Here is an 18,763-nt window from a genome sequence, read left to right as displayed (position 1 = left end):
GCAGGGTTTTTTTTTTTGTTTGTTTGTTTGTTTTTTGCCATTCGTCACGGCTTGCAGGATCTTAGTTCCTTGACCAGGGATTGAACCCTGGTTATACCAGTGAAAATGCCAGGAATTCCCTAATCCTGGAATGCCAGGGAATTTCTCAGAGTTATTATTTAATACATAAAGAATTTCTGTTCAGGGTGATGAAAATGACCAGGAAATGGATAATGTTAGTGGTCACACAACATTATGGATGTTCTTAATGCCATGGAATTGTACGTTTTAAATGGCTGAAATAATATTTTTTTCTTTTTTAAAAGGAGAACCACTTTATTTTGAGTAGTAAACAAAATTCCATTTGTAACATAATAAACAAATATTCCATCAGTTTCTTCAGAGTTAGTCCAAAGAACAAAGCCCCTGACTTAATTAGAATTTACATTTAACTTTAAATATTTTAAAATCCATCCAGGTCAACTTTGGAATTTTAATCTTGCCTGATGTATGAAACAGGGCAAAACGTGATTGACGGTCAAATTCCTACTTTTTTTCCGTTAGCGACTTTTGAAATGATAAATTTTATATCTATTTGATGATTAAAATTTTGGAAGATAACATGCAAAGATATTTTTATGACCTTAGAGAAGTTAAGTATTTGAAAGAATAGCACAATCCAAAAGGGAAAGACTGAGAAATTCAAGCACTTTAAAAATAAGCTACTAAAACAAGTGATTCAAAAAATGAAAATTTATAATTGTTCTTTCAGTATAGTGAAGAAAAAAGCAAGGCAAGTAAACTTCCAGTGAAATATCTCCACATGTGACATTGCTCACTGCATCAATATCAATGTGCTTTTATTACTCAGAACAGAAATAAACAACTTTTAATATAGTCCAGCTTTCTTAAAAACCAATCCTTATCCTCTGCAACCACCATTCTACTTTCTGTCTTTACGAAGTTGCCTATTCTAGATACCTCATAACTTAAATCATATAATATTTGTCCTTTTTGGCTTGGTTTATTTCACATAGTATAAGGCTTTTAAGATTGTAATGCATAATGCTGTAATGTGTCAGAATTTCATTCCTTCTTATATGGCTGGAATGAATGAATGAATGAGTTTCACATCTACAATTATAAACCATAACCAATTATAACTGATAGTATTGATTACGTGGATATGTCATTGGTTGTATCTAAAAAAAGAATACTGTTGTCCAATTAGAGAAGAATGGTGTGTCCACATTTGCACTGAATGTGAAATATATATGAGCAGAAAAAGGTGGAACAGTGACTGGTGAATACCTGGCCTCATAGCATCAGGGACTCCACCACCCTAAATTCTTCCATTATATCTTCTTGGTCTTTAAGGATTTGCACTGGCCTGGCATCAGCATGATGATAAAATTGTTTGACTAATGAGGAGCTTTGGGTATTGGTTCTCCAAAGGTACAGAGACTAAAAATTGTCAGTGACAGCCTCACTCAACAGCACTTCCTCAATAATATCAGCACACATGTGCCTCCTCCTGGAAATGACCCTCCTCCCCGCCCTGCTCAGGAGTCTAGTGCTTCACTCAGTCCGTCTCCTTAAACTTCAGCTTCCCTTACTCAACATCTAGGAGACGTATCATTGCATCTCAACAAGAGTCCGTCATTACCTAGTAAAGTCATTCAGGTAAACCTTCATTCCTGCTTGGCAATCAAGAGAGGTGTTTTACCACAAGTTTAACCAGGGGAAATTGTGAGAAGAGGACATACATAAAATTATTAGAACCAAGGCATCCATTTGCCTCTTGCCTGTCTTCTATTTTCTCGACATGTTCCTTGTATCTTTCCTGTAATCTTCAAACAGCTCTTACTCTGCCAGTCTCCTACTGCCTCTCCATTCTCAAAGACTGCCTTGTCAGCAGGAATGTGCTTATTTACAAACATGGTGATTGTTTTCCATGTTTTCCACGTTGCTGCCGTTTAACTTCCTTTCTGTAGCGATTCAGGGAGGAGGCTTGGGCAGTTTGACCGTATCTTGTACTTCTGGATTTTTGACACAGCTTTGTATTATCTCTGTTGCCAGGCTGTGAGGTCCCTGGGGAAGGAGGTGATGATTCAGATAGACTCATCAGCCCTGATAACCTGCTTCTCCTAATAAAGTTACCAGATGTTACTATAAAAATAATCAGAACAACATAGTGTAATTTTATCTTTTAAGATAATTTATAATTTATTTATTTTTGGCTATGCTGAGTCTTCATTGCTGAGAGGGCTTTTCTCTAGTTGCTGAGGACAGGGGCTATTCTCTAGTTGCAGTGTTCAGACTTCTCATTGCAGTGACTTCTCTTGTTGCAGAGCACAAGCGCTAGGGCATATGGGCTTCAGTAGTTGTTGTACGTGAGCTCAGCCATTGCAGCTCCCCAGGTCTAGAGCACAAGCTCAATAGTTGTAGTGCATGGGCTTAGTTGCCTCGGTGCATGTGGGATTTTCCTGCATCAGGGATCAAATCATATCTCTTAAATTGGCAAATGGATTCTGGACCACTGAGTCACCAGGGAAGCCTGATGGTGTAATTTTAAAAATGGCTATTCCTCAACTCCTTCCATAATTAACAAATGTTGACGCACTGCTTTTAGTAATTTCAGGTCTTTATTCAAAGTAACAAAATAATGTGTGTCCCTCTGTTCCATGACTTCCTTTCTCAAATTGGTGTTTGCCTCTGGTGATACACCTGCAGCTGGACTAGGGGCCACATCTTTCCCATCAGATTTATCAACAATATGGAACCAAGAAACCACACAGATGTTTCAGAATTCTTTCTCATGAGACTGACAGAGGACCCAGAATTGAAGATCACCTTCTTCAAACTGTTCCTGTTCATGTACCTGGTCACTGTCCTGGGAAACCTGCTCATCGTCCTGGCTGTCATCTCTGACTCCCACCTTCACACCCCCATGTACTACTTCCTCTCCCATCTGTCCTTTACAGACATCTGTTTAAGCACAACCATGATCCCAAAGATCCTAGTGAACATCCAAGCACAGAGTCAGAGCATCACTTTTACAGGCTGCATCACCCAGATCTGCTTTGCCCTGACTTTTGTTTGTTGGGAAAGTTTTCTCCTTTTAGTAATGGCCTATGACCGCTATGTGGCTATTTGTCACCCAATGAGATACACAGTCATCATGAACCCTCACCTCTGTGTTCAGCTGATTCTACTCTCCTTGTTCGTCAGCATTGCGGATGCCCTGCTCCACAGTCTGATGGTGTTACGACTGTCCTTCTGCACCGACCTGGAAATCCCCCTCTTCTTCTGTGAAGTTGTTCAGGTCATCAAACTTGCATGTTCTGACACCCTCATCAATAACATCCTGATATATTTTGTGGCTAGCTTATTTGCTGGTGTTCCTCTTTTTGGAATCGTTTTCTCTTATATTCAAATTGTTTCCTCCATTTTGAAAATGCCATCATCAGGCAGAAAGTATAAAGCTTTTTCTACCTGTGGCTCTCACCTCTCAGTTGTTACCTTGTTCTATGGGACAGCTTTTGGGGTGTATATTAGTTCTGCAGTTACTAATTCTTCTAGGAAGACTGCAGTGGCTTCGTTGATGTACACTGTGGTCACTCCCGTGATGAACCCCTTCATCTACAGCCTGAGGAACAGAGACATGAAGGGAGCTTTGAGGAAACTCATTGGTAGGGTACCTTCTTTTCTGTAATGTGTCATTGGGTTTGGGATGGGTTCACTACAATGAATCAAAGTAAAAGGAATGCTAATGAGATAGAGAGCCTGCCTTTTTCACCACCAGGTTCTTAAATGAATAGATAATATGATAGCTAAGTGCATTTTAACTTAGGGTTAATACCTGACTTGCTTTTTTTTTTTTTTTAAGCACCGATTTTTTAAAGTTTATTTTGTATTGCACTATAGCCTATTAACAATGTTGTGAGAGTTTACAGTGAAGGGACTCAGCCATACATATACATGTATCCATTCTCCCCCATACTTCCTTCCCATCCAGGCTGCCACTCAACATTAAGGAGAGTTCCATGTGCTATACAGTAGGTCCTTGTTGGTTACCCATTTTAAATATGGCAGAGTGTACATGTCTATCCCAAACTCCCTAACTATCCCTTCTTCCCATCCTTTCCTCAGCAACCATAAGTTTGTTCTCTAATTGTAGGACTGTGACTTTTGACAAATGATTTCTATTCTCTAAGATAATTTTCTCCAGTTAGGGTACATGGAAGCTGAATCTGAGGCAGATATTCTTGGTATGGTCATTTCATGGGGAATGTTCTCAGCACAAAGAAAGTGGGGAAAAATATTAATTTATCTTTATTATAGAAAGTGGGAAAGGACTTAAATCTGGTCATGCAGAGATGTATCCTGCCTGATTCTATGGACAGCACCATATGAACTGAACCTTAGATGTAAGCCTACTGTGAGACATAGTGGCTGATCTTTTATACCCCAGTTCAGGAGTTCCTGAGACTGTACTGATATATTGGACATGTATGATCCAATATTTACATCCAGAATATTCAGCTTCATCAGTTGTAAAAAATTGCTATGGTTAGATTATCTCAGTAGTTTGAAATGACGGTGAGGTTTTTGAACTTGATCTGTGGGGAAGCCTTTCTTTAAATAAGGGAAAGAAATACTGACTCTAACATGCCCAAACTATAAAGATAGTTATCTCTCATGACAAAGATTTCACAGGCAGAAAATGTGCAGGAGCAGAAAAGTAGAGATCATTCATTCCTCCATGACGTGGCTTCATGCTAGAGTTGATTCCCCTCATGGGCCCAGATGCCTACATCAGATGCAGGCATCATATCTAGACATGGTTCCCAGAGGAAAAAACCCAACTGTCCTTCCCCGAGCCTGTTGTTGACCGAGGCTTTATTTATAATATACACTTACATGGGATCATCCACAAGATTGTGTATGCGTGCTAAGTTGCTTCAGTCATGTCCGACTCTTGGCGACCCTATGGACTGTAGCCACCGAGCTCCTCTGTCCATGGGATTCTCCAGGGAAGGATACTGGAGTGGATTGCCATGCTCTCTTCCAGGAGATCTTCCCAACCAGAGATCAAACTCAAATCTCCTGTTCTCCTGCATTGCAGGCAGATTCTTTGCTGCTGAGCCACTGGGGAAACCCCCACAAGATATTACCTTCTATCTTATCACTGAGACTATGATCATAAGTCACCTCCTTGACTAATTCCTGATATGGGGAAAGTAATTCCATTGTATGTATATAATACATTTTGTTTATCTATTCATCCTTTGATGGACAGTTGAATGGACACTGCTCCTACCCCTTGGTTATTGTAAATCGTGCTACTATGAATAAAGGTATGTAAATATATCAGATGTTTTATTAAATTTGTTTTTAGAATTGTTATTATTATCATTATTTTTGGCTGCACTACTTGGCTTGTAGGATCTTTGTTCCCTGACTAGGGATCAAATCCAGGCCCCCCACAGTTGAAGCTCAGAGTCCTAATCACTGGACCATCAGGGAATTCCCTAGAATTGTTATTTTTTAACTAGACACTTTCCTGTCTCTCTTTGAAAATGCTATCTATACTCACGATTTAATCTTTCAAAAATTTAGTTTTAAAATGATCATACAGCAAAATGCCCTTTTTGTGTGCGGCTCTCTGTATTTTAAGACATACATTGATTCTTACAACCACCGCCACAGTCAATATACAGAGCAGTTACATCATCTGCCAACAAACTGCCCTGGACTAGACTGTAGGCACATGGTCCTCTGTGTTTGTGAACCACTGTGAGCCACTGATCTGCTTTATAGCCTTACTTTTTTGTGCTTTTCATGATATCATATAAATGAAATCATACATCCCCTCAACCTGTGCATGAATACTTTGAGTAGTTCACTCAAAATAGCCCAAGACAAAATCAACTCACATGTACTTCCGTGGATATGCATAAGTAAACTGCAGTTAAATCATTATAGTAGAAACACCAGTAAAGAATAACTGAGACAGGCAGCAACTTGAATGATTCTCGGTGGCATTATGCTGCGTGAAAGAAGCCCCATGCAAAAATCAAACGTTTATTTAAAAAATCTTATCCTGGAACAAATTGATGATCTGATTCTTGGTTTGGTAGGTTAAACATTTTAGGATCGTATTCTTCCTGATATTTAAATTTTGAATTGTAGATTCATTTTACTTGCTAGGTTTTTTCCTCCCTCTCCTTCCATTTTTGTATTCATACATTATCACCTAACAGATTTACAGTTGCCCTTGGCAATTACCAGTCCTCTAGCCTTGAATTCAGACTGTTAACTAGTCCCTGATACTCAGTGATTTTGAGGACATCACCAAATTCACCTACCAAACCACTGACTAACCTGATTCAGTTCTGCCCTGGGGGCTTCTTTTGAAACTTTCTATTGTTCTAAGTCCAAAGTTGTCGTCCTAGAAAGAGTCCCCAACTCTTGTGTTCACTCCCAATTCTCTCCACAAATGCCTTTGGCCTTTTAAACTCTATATTTCTAAGTCTTTTGTATTTTCTATTATTTTATGTGTTCAAAGCAAATGAGGTTAAGATAGTAAGGGATGACAATACAAGGCTATCCTGTCTCATGTTGGTTTTAAAATATCAAGAAACTTGTATCTTCGCTAGTTCATACAGTAGCAGTAAACAGTGAAAGGAGTTAATTGACAAACAGGTGAAAATCTTTTTTTTTTAATTTTTTATGTTGTTTTCGGGTGTAGCACATTAACGATATTGTGATAGTTTCAAGTGAACAGTGAAGCGACTCAGCCATATGTATACATGCATCCATTCTCCCTCAAACATCCCCTCTCTCCAGGCTGCAGCATAACACTGAGCAGAGTTCCCTGAGCTATACAGTAGGTCCTTGTTGGTTATCCATTTTAAATATAGCACTGCTGCTGCTGCTGCTGCTGCTGCTGCTGCTGCTGCTAAGTCACTTCAGTCATGTCCGACTCTATGCAACCCCATAGATGGCAGCCCACCAGGCTCCCCCGTCCCTGGGATTCTCCAGGCAAGAACACTGGAGTGGGTTGCCATTTCCTTCTCCAATTCATGAAGGTGAAAAGAGAAAGTGAAGTCGCTCAGTCATGTCTGACTCTTCACGACCCCATGGACTGCAGCCTACCAGGCTCCTCCATCCATGGGATTTTCCAGGCAAGAGTACTGAAGTGGGGTGCCATTGCCTTCTCCAGTTAAATAATGGATAAAATATAATTAAATGTACTGAGATTATCAGTCCTGGGTGTTCATTGGAAGGACTGATGCTGAGGCTGAAACTCCCATACTTTGGCCACCTCATGCGAAGAGTTGACTCATTGGAAAAGACCCTGATGATGGGAGGGGTTGGGGGCAGGAGGAGAAGGGCACGACAGAGGATGAGATGGATGGATGGCACCACCGACTCAATGGACATGAGTTTGAGTGAACTCTGGAAGTTGGTGATGGACAGGGAGGCCTGGTGTGCTGCAATTCATGGGGTCGCAAAGAGTCAGACACGACTGAGTGACTGAACTGAACTGAACTGAGATTATGCTTGACCACTGTTGTCTTGGGATGACATTGTAACCCCTTACAGCTTTATGAAAAGTTAAGTGATGAACATGAGCCAGTACGGATGCAGAAAAGTCCACTTGGCCTCATGGGGTCAGAAAAGCAACCATCTTGAATTTCTCCCATGTACAGTTTTGATCTTAAGGATTTGCATTGTCCTGGGATCACAGTGACAATGAATTGCCTGGTTAATGAGGAGCTTTGGAAATTGAATCTCCAGGGTTCAAGACTGTGATCTGCCTATGACTACCTCAATCAACTATACCTTTTCTAGGAAAGTAGTAGCACACCTGAGACTCTTCCCATAAATGATCCCTCCTGCCCAGGAGCTGGTGACTCACTCAGACCTTCTGTTCTTCCTAAGGACAGCTGTTCTGTATGGTACATCAGAGATGTCAAGCATCTGTCCACTGTGATACCAACAAGGTAGCCTAAATTCCTTTAGTGAATATTTGGTGTTTTGGTACAGGTTCATACAGGGGAAGCTGTGAAAACAGCATATACATCAGATGATTAGAGCCCGGTCTCTCTGCCTAAATAACATATGACATCTTTACCTTTTTTATATTTGCACCGATATTTGTAAGCATATTTGATTTACTAATATGAAACTCTCTATATGACCTTATACTTCTTTCTGATTAGAAATCTTCCTGTTCAGATACAGGGTGACTTTTAAAGAATTGTCCAACATTTCTTTGTGCGTCTGTCATTGTAGGGGAGGGGAAAAAATTTGGTAAGTTTCATCCTATCTTTCCATTTTTGGTTCTTGACATACCTATGTATTATTTCTTTTCCCTGGTCCTGAGGTCACTGGGGATCCAGACAAAATTTTCAATGGCCTCCCTCATCTGTTTCTCTTTATAAAATTACTAATTTTTTTTTTACAGATCTTAGTTGTAGCATATGGGATCTAGTTCCCTGACCAGGGATCAAACCCAGGCTCTCTACATTGGGAACACAGCGTCTTAGCTACTGGACCATCAGGGAAGTCCCCTAATGTTTCAAATAATCAGAACAGTACAGATAATTTATAAAAGAACCATGTCTTTATCCTTTCTAGAATTAACTGCTCATGCTCTGATATACCAACTTTGGGTGTTTTTTTTAAGAATAGAAAAATATGCATGCAAAAGGCATTGCTTTTCCCCTCCCTTCATTAATCTCCTTCCCTTCCCAAGATGGTGTGGATCTTTGTGATACTCCTGATGCTCATCTAGGGATCACAGGTTTCCATGTCTTTTTTAACCACATCTTTTTCATCAGGTCATCAACAACATGGAATCCAGAAATCACACATGTTTCAGAATTCCTTCTCATGAGACTGACAGAAGACCCAGAACTGAAGACCATTTTCTTCAGCCTGTTCCTGTCCGTGTACCTGGTCACTGTCCTGGGAAACCTGCTCATCATCCTGGCTGTCATCTCCGACCTCCACCTCCACACCCCCATGTGCTTCTTCCTCGTCAGTCTGTCCTTTACTGATATCTGTTTAAGCACAACCATGATCCCAAAGATCCTAGCGAATGTCCAAACCCAGAATCAGAGCATCACTTACACAGGCTGTCTCACCCAGATCTGCTTTGCCCTGATTTATGTTAGTTGTGAAAATTTTCTCCTTGGAGCAATGGCCTACGACCGCTATGTGGCCATTTGTCACCCCTTAGATACACTGTCATCACGAACCCCCACCTCTGCACTGTGCTGATTCTCATCTCATTACCCATCAGCATTGCGGACGCCCTGCTCCACAGTCTGATGGTGTTGGCGACTGTCCTTCTGCACAGGCTTGGAAATCTCCCTTTTCTTCTGTGAAGCTGTTCAGCTCATCAAGCTTGCCTGCTCTGACATCCTTATTAATAATATTGTCCTGTATTTTGCAGTAAGCATATTAGGTGGCATTCCTTTTTCTGGAATCATTTTCTCTTATACTCAAATCGTTTCCTCTATTTTGAGAATGCCATCATCAAGCAGAAAGTATAAAGCTTTTTCTACCTGTGGGTCTCACCTCTCAGTTGTTTCCTTGCTCTGTGGAACAGGTTTTGGACTGTATATTTGTTCTGCCATTTCTGAGTTCTCTGGGAAAACTGCAGTGACTTCATTGATGTACACTGTGGTCACTCCCATAATGAACCCCTTCGTCTATAGCCTGAGGAGCAGGGACATGAAAGGAGCTTTGAGGAACCTCATTGGTAGTGTCCTTTCTTTACTGTGATGTGTCCCTGAATTTGAGATAAGGCTACTAGAATAAGGCCAAATTAGAGGATTACTGATGAGCTAGAATGCCTGACTCTTTCATCACCACGTTCTTAAATGAATATATAACATGCTGGCTAAGTGCATTTTAATTTCGGGTTTAAACCCAACTTATTCTTTGTCTAGCTCTGTGATGTTTGACACAAAATTTCAGTTCTCTAAGATAAGGTTTTTGGTTAGGGCCAAGAGAAGCTGAGTCTGAGGCAGAGGTTTGTGCTATAGTCGTTTCGCTGGGGAATGTTCTCAGCATAAAGGATATCAGAGAAGGTGAAGGAAAGGATTTAATCAAGTTTGTGGTCATGCAAAGATAGCTTCTGTCTGATTCCCTAGATAGCACCATGTGAACTGCACTCTAGAATTAAGGCTATTGTAACACATGCTGGCTGATCTTTCACACCCCAGTTCGGGAGTTCCTGGGGTTGTTCACTGATAAATGGGACATGCGTAAGCTGATATTTGCATCCACAGTATTCAGCTTCATCATCTGTAAAGTTGGCATGATTAGCTTATCTCAGTCATTTGAAAAGATTGTGAGCTATTTGAACTTGATTAGTGAGGAAAACTTTATAAAGGCAGGCTACAGTCCATAGGGTCACACAGCGTCGGACATGACTGAAGTGACTTAGCACACAGCACATATATCCTTGCTCTAATATGTTCAAACAGTAAAGATAGTTATCCTCATTATAAGAATTTCAGAGGCAGAAAATATGCAGGCACAAGAGAGTAGAGATTCATTCACTCCTCCATGGAGAGGCTTCATGCTACAGCTGATTCCCCTCATGGATTCATACAGCTGCATCAGATGGAGGCATCAAACCTCGAGGTGATTCCCAGAATCCAAGACAACTGTCCTTCTCTGGGTCTGTTGTTGACTGAGGGTCTATTGTTAGTCACTATTTCCATGGTGTCATATTACCTTCAGATGGAAAAGTTGGTACTGAAGTTCTATAAATGAAATAATATGCCTACTGTATTCTCATTTTACTTTTTAAAATTGTGGTAAAATGTAAAACATAAGAATTGCAATTGTAATGTGTTTAAAGTGTGCCATTGGGTGTCCTATTAACATTCACACTGCTGTGCAGTCGTCAGCACATTCTGTTTCCACCTATTTCACTTTTTGGCTGTGCTGGGTCTTTGTTGCTGTGTGGGCTTTCGCTAGTTGCAGTGAGTGGAAGCTACTTTTCCTTGTGATGCTCATGCTTCTCATTGCAGTGGCTTTTCTCTCTCTCTGTCTCTCCCCCCACCACCCCCCACTGGCATGTTTTTTATTTATTTGTTTTTTAATTGAATGATAATTGCTCTACAGAATTTTGTTGCTTTCTCTCAAACATCAACAAGAATCAGCCATAGGTACACCCATGTCCCCCGCTCCTGAACCTCCCATCCCACTCTTCTAGATTGTCACAGAGGCCCTGTCTATGTTCCCTGAGTCATACAGCCAATTCGCACTAGCTATCTATATTACATATGCTGTTGTAAGTTACCATGTTCCTCTCTCCATACATCTCACCCTCTCCCTCCTGCCCATCCCCGTGTCCATGGGTCTGTTCTCTTTGTCTGTTTCTCCACTGTTGACAGTGGCTTCTCTTGTTGCAGAGCACAGGCTCCAGGCACGTGGGCTTCAGTAGTTGTGGCATGCAGGGTTAGTTGTTCCACAGCATGTGGGATCTTCCCAGACCAGGAATGGAACCTGTGTCCCCTGCATTGGTAGGCAGATTCCTGACCACTGCACAACCAAAGAACTCCTCCACCTATTTTTCATCACCTTTGACTCTCCCCATGCCTCAGTCCCTGGCAATCTCTGTTCCCTTTTCTGTCTCTATAAATGTTTCTAATCTAGAAAATTCTCACAATATATGTCATATAATTCATACAGTATATGTCCTTTTTTCTTTTTCAATTTTTGAGTGTGAAAAACTAAAAATACAGCAAAAATTGAAAGAATGATACAATGAAAAACCATTTATGGACTGCTTGCATTCAACAGTTACTATTTTGCAATATTTGTTTTATCAGTCTACATATACTAATTTTCTTCTTTCTTGTAGTGTTAAAATACACACTGTATAAAATTATACCATCCTAATTATTTTTAAGTTCACAATTAAAAGTGTTCAGTATAGGAAATTTTTCATCTTGTAAATCTGAAATTCAGTTTCCTTTAAACAGTAACTCTCCTTTACCTCATCTTCCTAACCCCTGTAACCACTGTTTTACTTTCCTTTTCTATGAATTTCAGTATTTCAGATACTTGTTGTAAGTGAAATTTGTCTTTTTCTGATTGGCTTGTTTCACTTAGTTTAATGTTCTCAAGCTCCATGCATGTTGTAGCATGCGGCAGGCTTTCCTCCCTTGCTAAGAATGAATAATATTCCATCATATGTATGTACACATTTTGTTTATCAATTCATCCTCTGGTGGACACTTGGGAAGCTCCCACCTCTTGGCTATTATATATAGTCCTCTTAGGAATAAAGATGTGTATACATATATATATTTCATTTTAATTTCTAATGCACAGGTTCCTTTTTGTCTTTAAGAGTACTATCTGTGTGTGTGTATGTTTGTGTGTGTGTGTGTGTGTGTGTGTGTATGTGCTCAGTCATGTCTGACTCTTTGTGACCCCAAGGACTGTAACCCACCAGGCTCCTCTACCCAAGGGACTTTCCAGGCAAGAAGGCTGGAGTGAGTTTATATATTCAGTTGGCTATATCCAACTGAATACAGAGTTTCAGAGTTTCCTACTCCAAGGGATCTTCCTGACCCAACGATCCAACCTGTGTCTCTTGCATCTCCTGCATTCTTTACCACTGCTCCATTATCTATACTTATATTTTAATCTTTCCAAATTTATTGTTAAAATATCATACAATTTAATACACTTCTGTGTACTGTTCTTTACTTTGTTTTTAATTAATAAGTTAATTTTTATTTAGAAATTTTTCTTTGTGGAAAGCTTTTCACTGTTAGTTGAAGAGATTTTTTTAAAATATTTATTTACTTATTTGGCTGTGTCGGATGTTAGTTGCATCACATGGAATCTTTTGTTGTGGCACACAGAGTTTCCAGTTGTGGTACATGGACTTACGAGCTCTGAGGCATTTGGAATTGTAGCTTTCCAACCAGGGTTCAGCCTTTGTCCCCTGCATTACAAGGTAGATTCATAACTACCTAACCACCTGACCACTGGACCACCAGGGAAATGCCTACTTTTAATTTTTATTTTAAAAAATTATTCATTTATTTGGCTGGGCCAGGTCTTAGTTGGGGCATGTGGGATCTAGTTCCCTGACCAGGGATCGAACCTGGGCCCCCTGCATTGGGAGTAAGGAGTCTGAGCTACCGGACCACCAGGGAAGTCCTTGGCTGTTTATATTTCAACTCATGTATCAATTCTTAGAACCACCACTACACTCAGAATACAAGGCAGTTACACCATTCATTGATAAGCTACCTTGTGTGCACTGTAATCACACATTCCTTTGTTTGTGAATCACTATGAGCCACTGATCTGTTCTGCATCCTTACAGCTTTGTATTTCTCATAATACCACAGAAATGAAAGCATATATCACCACACTGTTCATAAATACAATGGCTCTTTTCATAACTGGCCTAAACAAAAACATGTGTACTTCTCTGGACAATGCATAAATAATGTGCCGTATTATAATTGAAAGCAGCAATAAAAAGAGCTAGGTATTGATACTCTCAACAACTTGTATAATTCTCAAAGGTATGCTGAGTGAAAGAAGTCCCCTGTAAAAAGCAAACATTTATTTAAAAATTCTTATCCTGTATAGCCCTTATGGAAAACAGTATGGAGATTCCTTTAAAAACTTGGAGTGAATCGACTATATGACTCAGCAATCCCACTACTGGGCATATACCCTGAGAAAACCTCAATTCTAAAAGGTACATGTACCCCAGTACTCACTGTAGCAATATCTACAATAGCCAGGACAGGGAACCAACCTAGATGTCCATCAGCTGATGACTGGATAAAGAAGTTGTGGTATATTTATACAGTGGAATATTACTCAGCCATAAAAGAGAATGAATTTGAGTCAGTTGTAGAAAAGTGGATGAACCTAGAGCCTGTCAAATAGAGTGAAGTAAGTCAGAGAAAGAAAAACAAATACTGTATATGAACACATATATATGGAACCTAGAAAAAATGGTACTGATGAACCTAGTAGAGAACGAGCCTGTAGACACAGCGGGGGAAGGTGAGGGCGGGATGAATTTAGAAAGTAGCATTGACATATATACACTCCCATGTGCAAAATAGTTAGGAGGAAGTTGCTAAACAACACTAGGAGCCCAACCTGGTGCTCTGTGATGACCTAGAAAGGTGGGATGAGGGGAGGGGAGGGAGGGTCAGAGGGAAGGGATATATATAATTATGACTGATTTGCATTGTTGTATGGCAGAAAGGAACACAAAACTGTAAAGCAATTTTTCACCAATTAAAAAAAATAAAAATTTTAAAATCTTACCCTAGAGTGGATTGATGATCTCATTCTTGGTTTGATATGTTGAGCTTTTTGGCATCGAGCTCTTCCAGGCTATTTTGAAGTCTGAATTGTGGATTCATTTTAGTTGCTATGTTTTTTCCTTTCCTCCATTTCTCGTGTTTTATCATGCAACAGCTTCACAGCTACCCTTACCAAAAACTAGCCTTGAGTTCACTCTAATAACTAACTCCTGCTGCCCACTGATTTTGAGAGTATAAAAAATCCAGCCACCATACCATCAGGTAGCTTGATTTAGTTTTGCCTTTGAGGCTTCTTTTGAAACTTTCTACTGTGTTAAGTCTAGAGTTAAGGTCCCAGGCAGTGGGGTCCCAGGCAGTGTCCAAGACTTCAAGTTCACGCTAATTTTTCAATAACAAACCTCCATGAGCCCTTGGCTTTTAACTTTTTATACCTCTATGACTTTTATGCTTTTCTATTATTTTATGTGTTTGAAGCAAAATACACTAAGATGGTAAGGAGTGACTTTACGATGCCATCTTGTCTCCTGTTGGTTTTACTATATCATGACAATTGTAGGTTAACAAAATTCATACAGTAGCAGTGAAAAATGGAGGGAAGAAATGGACAGGCACATGAAAACAAAACATTGATCTCCTTAAAGATGAAAAATATTTTAATTAATCTTAATGTGGAATACCATCTCCAATTATTGGGTAAAATCTAAATAAATATACTGAGATTAAATCTGCACACTAGTGTTTTGTCATGACATTGGAACCTCTTGCAATTCCATGAAAAAATTAAGAGATGGGCATGAGCCTGCACAGACACAGAAAAATGAATGGTGTCCACTTGACCTCATAGAGTCAGAAAATCAGCCATCTTAAATTTCTCTCATGTAGTCTTCACCTTAAGATTTTGCACTGTCCTGGGATCACAGTGACAATGAACTGGCTGGTTAATGAGGAACTTTGGAAATTGAATCTCCAGGGTTCAAGACAGTAATATGCTTGTGACCACCTCAGTCAGCAGTCTCTCTCAGGAAGGAAGAAGCGCAACTGAGACCTCTCATAAAGGATTCCTCCTGCCCAGGACATGGTGACTCACTCAGATCTTTTGTTCTTCCTAAGGACAGCTCCTCTCTATGGTACCTCAGAGGTGTCAAGCCTCTTTCTATTGTGATCCCAGCCAGGTATTGAATGTCTGGAAATGAGGGCAAATATTTTGGTACAGGTTTATCCAGGAAAGGCTGTGAAGACAGTACCTACATCAGATGGTTAGAAACCAGTCTCTGCCTAACTTATGGCATTGTCACTTTTTTTTTTTTTGCATTTTGTACCAATATTTGTAAACATCTGTTTTACTAATACCATATTCTTTGCTGTGACCTTGAGCTTTTCTTCCTGAGTAGAAATCTGCTTGTTCTACAATGGGGTGACTTTTTTTCAGACTTTTGTTAACTGAAGTGTAATTTTATTTTTTAAATTAATTTTTATTGGAGTATCGTTGTTTTACCATGTTGTATCTGCTGTTCAGCAAAGCAAATCAGTTATAGATATACCCATGAAAAAGTGATCCCCTCTTTTTTATATTTCCTTTCCATTTAGGTTACCACGGAGCATTAGGTAGAGTTCTTTGTGCTATATAGCAGGTTCTTATTAGTTATCTATTTTATATGTAATGGTGTATATACGTCAATCCTTATCTCCCAATTAATCCCATTCCCTTTTCCCCCTTGGTATCTATAGGTTTATTCCCTACATCAAATAATGTAACTTTTTTTTCTGACATCTCTGTGTTCCTGTGGTGGTGTGAGTGGGCAGAAGGTTTGGTAATTTCACCTTATCCTTCCTGTTTCTTGATATACCTTTATATTGTTTCTGATGCATGGTACTGAAGTTGCTGGTTACATAGGATCTTCACTGCCTCCTTAGCCTACTGTTTCTCTTTACACAGTCACCAAATGTTTTTAGTAAGCAGAAGAGCACAGATAGTATAACTTAAAAATACAACCAAGTCTTAAAACTTTCTAGAATTGTTTGTGCTTTGAAATATCCACATCATTTTTTAAAAAGGAACCCAGGAATAAAAATGCATAAAGAAGCATCCCTTTTTTGTTCCCTCAGTTTGTCTTCTTCCATTCCCCAAGTGGCATTTACCTCTTTCGATACCCTTGATTCTTCTTCAAGGACTACATATTTCATTGTCTCTTTACATCTTTTTAAGAGAATATTTATTTGGCTGCACTGAGCCTTAGTTGCAGCACTCAGAATCTTCTAGTTGTGGAATCTAGTTCCTGGCAAGGGAATGAACCCAAGCCCCTTGCATTGGGAGTGTGGGGTCTCAGCCACTGGATCACCAGGGAAGTTTCCTGGTTATCACATCTTTTTAATCAGATTCATCAACAGCATGGAACCCAGAAACCACACAGATGTTTCAGAATTCCATCTTATGAGACTGACAGAGGACCTAGAATTGAAGACCATCTTCTTCAACCTGTTCCTGTCCATGTACCTGGTCACTATTCTGGGAAACCTGCTCATCATCCTGGCTGTCATCTCTGACTCCCACCTCCACAGCCCCATGTACTACTTCCTCTCCCATCTGTCCTTTACAGACATCTGTTTAAGCACAACCATGATCCCAAAGATCCTAGTGAACATCCAAGCACAGAGTCAGAGCATCACTTTTACAGGCTGCATCACCCAGATCTGCTTTGCCCTGACTTTTGTTTTGTGGGAAAATTTTCTCCTTTTAGTAATGGCCTATGACCGCTATGTGGCTATTTGTCATCCACTGAGATACACAGTCATCATGAACGCTCGCCTCTGTGTTCAGCTGATTCTACTCTCCTTGTTCACCAGCACTGCAGACGCCCTGCTCCACGGTCTGATGGTGTTGCGACTGTCCTTCTGCACAGACCTGGAAATCCCCCTCTTCTTCTGTGAAGTTGTTCAGGTCATCAAACTTGCATGTTCTGACACCCTCATCAATAACATCCTGATATATTCAGCAGCTGGTGTATTTGGTGGCATTCCTCTTTTTGGAATCGTTTTCTCTTATATTCAAATTGTTTTTTCCATTCTGAGAATGCCATCATCAAGCAGAAAGTATAAAGCTTTTTCCACTTGTGGGTCTCACCTCTCAGTTGTGTCCTTGTTCTATGGGACAGCGTTTGGGGTGTATATTAGTTCTGCAGTTACTGAATCCTCTAGGAAGATTGCAGTGGCTTCCATGATGTACACTGTGGTCACTCCCGTGATGAACCCCTTCATCTACAGCCTGAGGAACAAAGACATGAAGGGAGCCTTGAGGAAGCTCTTTGGAAGAATATCTTCACTGTGATTGTATCACCTGATTTTGGCTAGGTAGTCTAGAATGAATCAAAATTAAAATAATACGAATGAACTACTCTGCCTGATACTTTCATCACCAAGTTATTTTTTTAAATTTTATTGAAGTATAGTTGATTTGCAATGTTGTGTTACCAAGTTCTTAAGTGAATAGATAACATGATGGCCAACTACATTTCAAGTTAGGATTGAAACCCAACTTGTTGTTTTTCTAGCTCTGTGGTTTCTTTCTTTCTATCTTTCTTTTTCAATTTAATTATTTGGCTGGGCAACGTCTTAGTTGTGACATGCAAGGTCTTTAGCTGCAACATGTGAACTCTTAGTTGCAGAATGTGGGATCCAGTTCCCTGACCAGGGGTCAAACTTGGGTCCCTTGCCTTGGGAGCATGGAGTAACCACTGGACCACCAGGGAAGTCTCTAGATCTGTGATGGTTGCCACAAATTACCTTTCTCTAAGGTTTTTTGTTATAGCAAACAGAAGCTGAATCTGAGGCAGATCTTCTCAGTATGATAATTTTGGGTGGAATGTTCTCAGCACAAGAGAAGTGGGAAAAGTTGGACAGGTCAAGGTTTAAAGAAGTCTGTGGTCATACAGAGGTAGAAATGTGGATTGAACCATGTGAACTGCACCCCCAGAGTTAAGCCTGCTATGAGACATGGTGGCCGATCTTCCTTACCACAGTTCAGGAATTCTTAAAACTGGTCACTCACTGGTAAATCAGACATATGTGGGGCAACATTAACATCCACAACACTCAGCTTCATCATCTATAAAAATTTGTGATTCGATTATCACCGTGGTTTGAAATGATTGCATGATATTTGAAATTGGTTAATGAGGAATCCTTTCTAATAAGATAAAGATATCCTTCCTCTAACATGCTCAAACAATGAAGATAGTTATCCTCATTACAAGGATTTCAGAGGTACAAAATGTGTGGGAGTGGGAGAGCAGAGAATCATTCATTCCTCCATGAAGTAGCTTCAACCCAGGACTGACTCCCCTCATGGACTCGGATGGCTGAATCAGATGCAGGCATCATATCTAGATATGAATCCCAGAGGCCAGTACAGTCAACTTCCCTGGGTCTGTTGTTAATTGAGG

General features: G+C 40.0%; 1 protein-coding gene and 2 pseudogenes across 1 annotated transcript; all 3 read left to right on the top strand.

Annotated features, from left to right (window-relative positions):
• Positions 1-252: 252 nt before the first annotated feature.
• Positions 253-3,694, top strand: LOC101106427 (olfactory receptor 7G1-like; annotated as a pseudogene).
• Positions 3,695-8,837: 5,143 nt separating this feature from the next.
• Positions 8,838-9,780, top strand: LOC101106168 (olfactory receptor 7G2-like; annotated as a pseudogene).
• A 4,717-nt stretch (positions 9,781-14,497) lies between these two features.
• LOC101105912 (olfactory receptor 7G1-like) lies at positions 14,498-17,649 on the top strand. Its single transcript, XM_042251014.2, has one exon. The coding sequence runs from the start codon at positions 16,612-16,614 to the stop codon at positions 17,647-17,649; it is 1,038 nt and encodes a 345-aa protein (XP_042106948.2). The 5' UTR covers positions 14,498-16,611.
• The last annotated feature ends 1,114 nt before the right edge of the window (positions 17,650-18,763 follow it).

Source organism: Ovis aries, chromosome 5 (genome assembly GCF_016772045.2).
Source record: "Ovis aries strain OAR_USU_Benz2616 breed Rambouillet chromosome 5, ARS-UI_Ramb_v3.0, whole genome shotgun sequence".
Taxonomy (NCBI): Eukaryota; Metazoa; Chordata; class Mammalia; order Artiodactyla; family Bovidae; genus Ovis; species Ovis aries.
The sequence above is the reverse complement of the archived record's forward strand: the minus strand, read 5'-3'. Positions and strand labels throughout refer to the sequence as shown.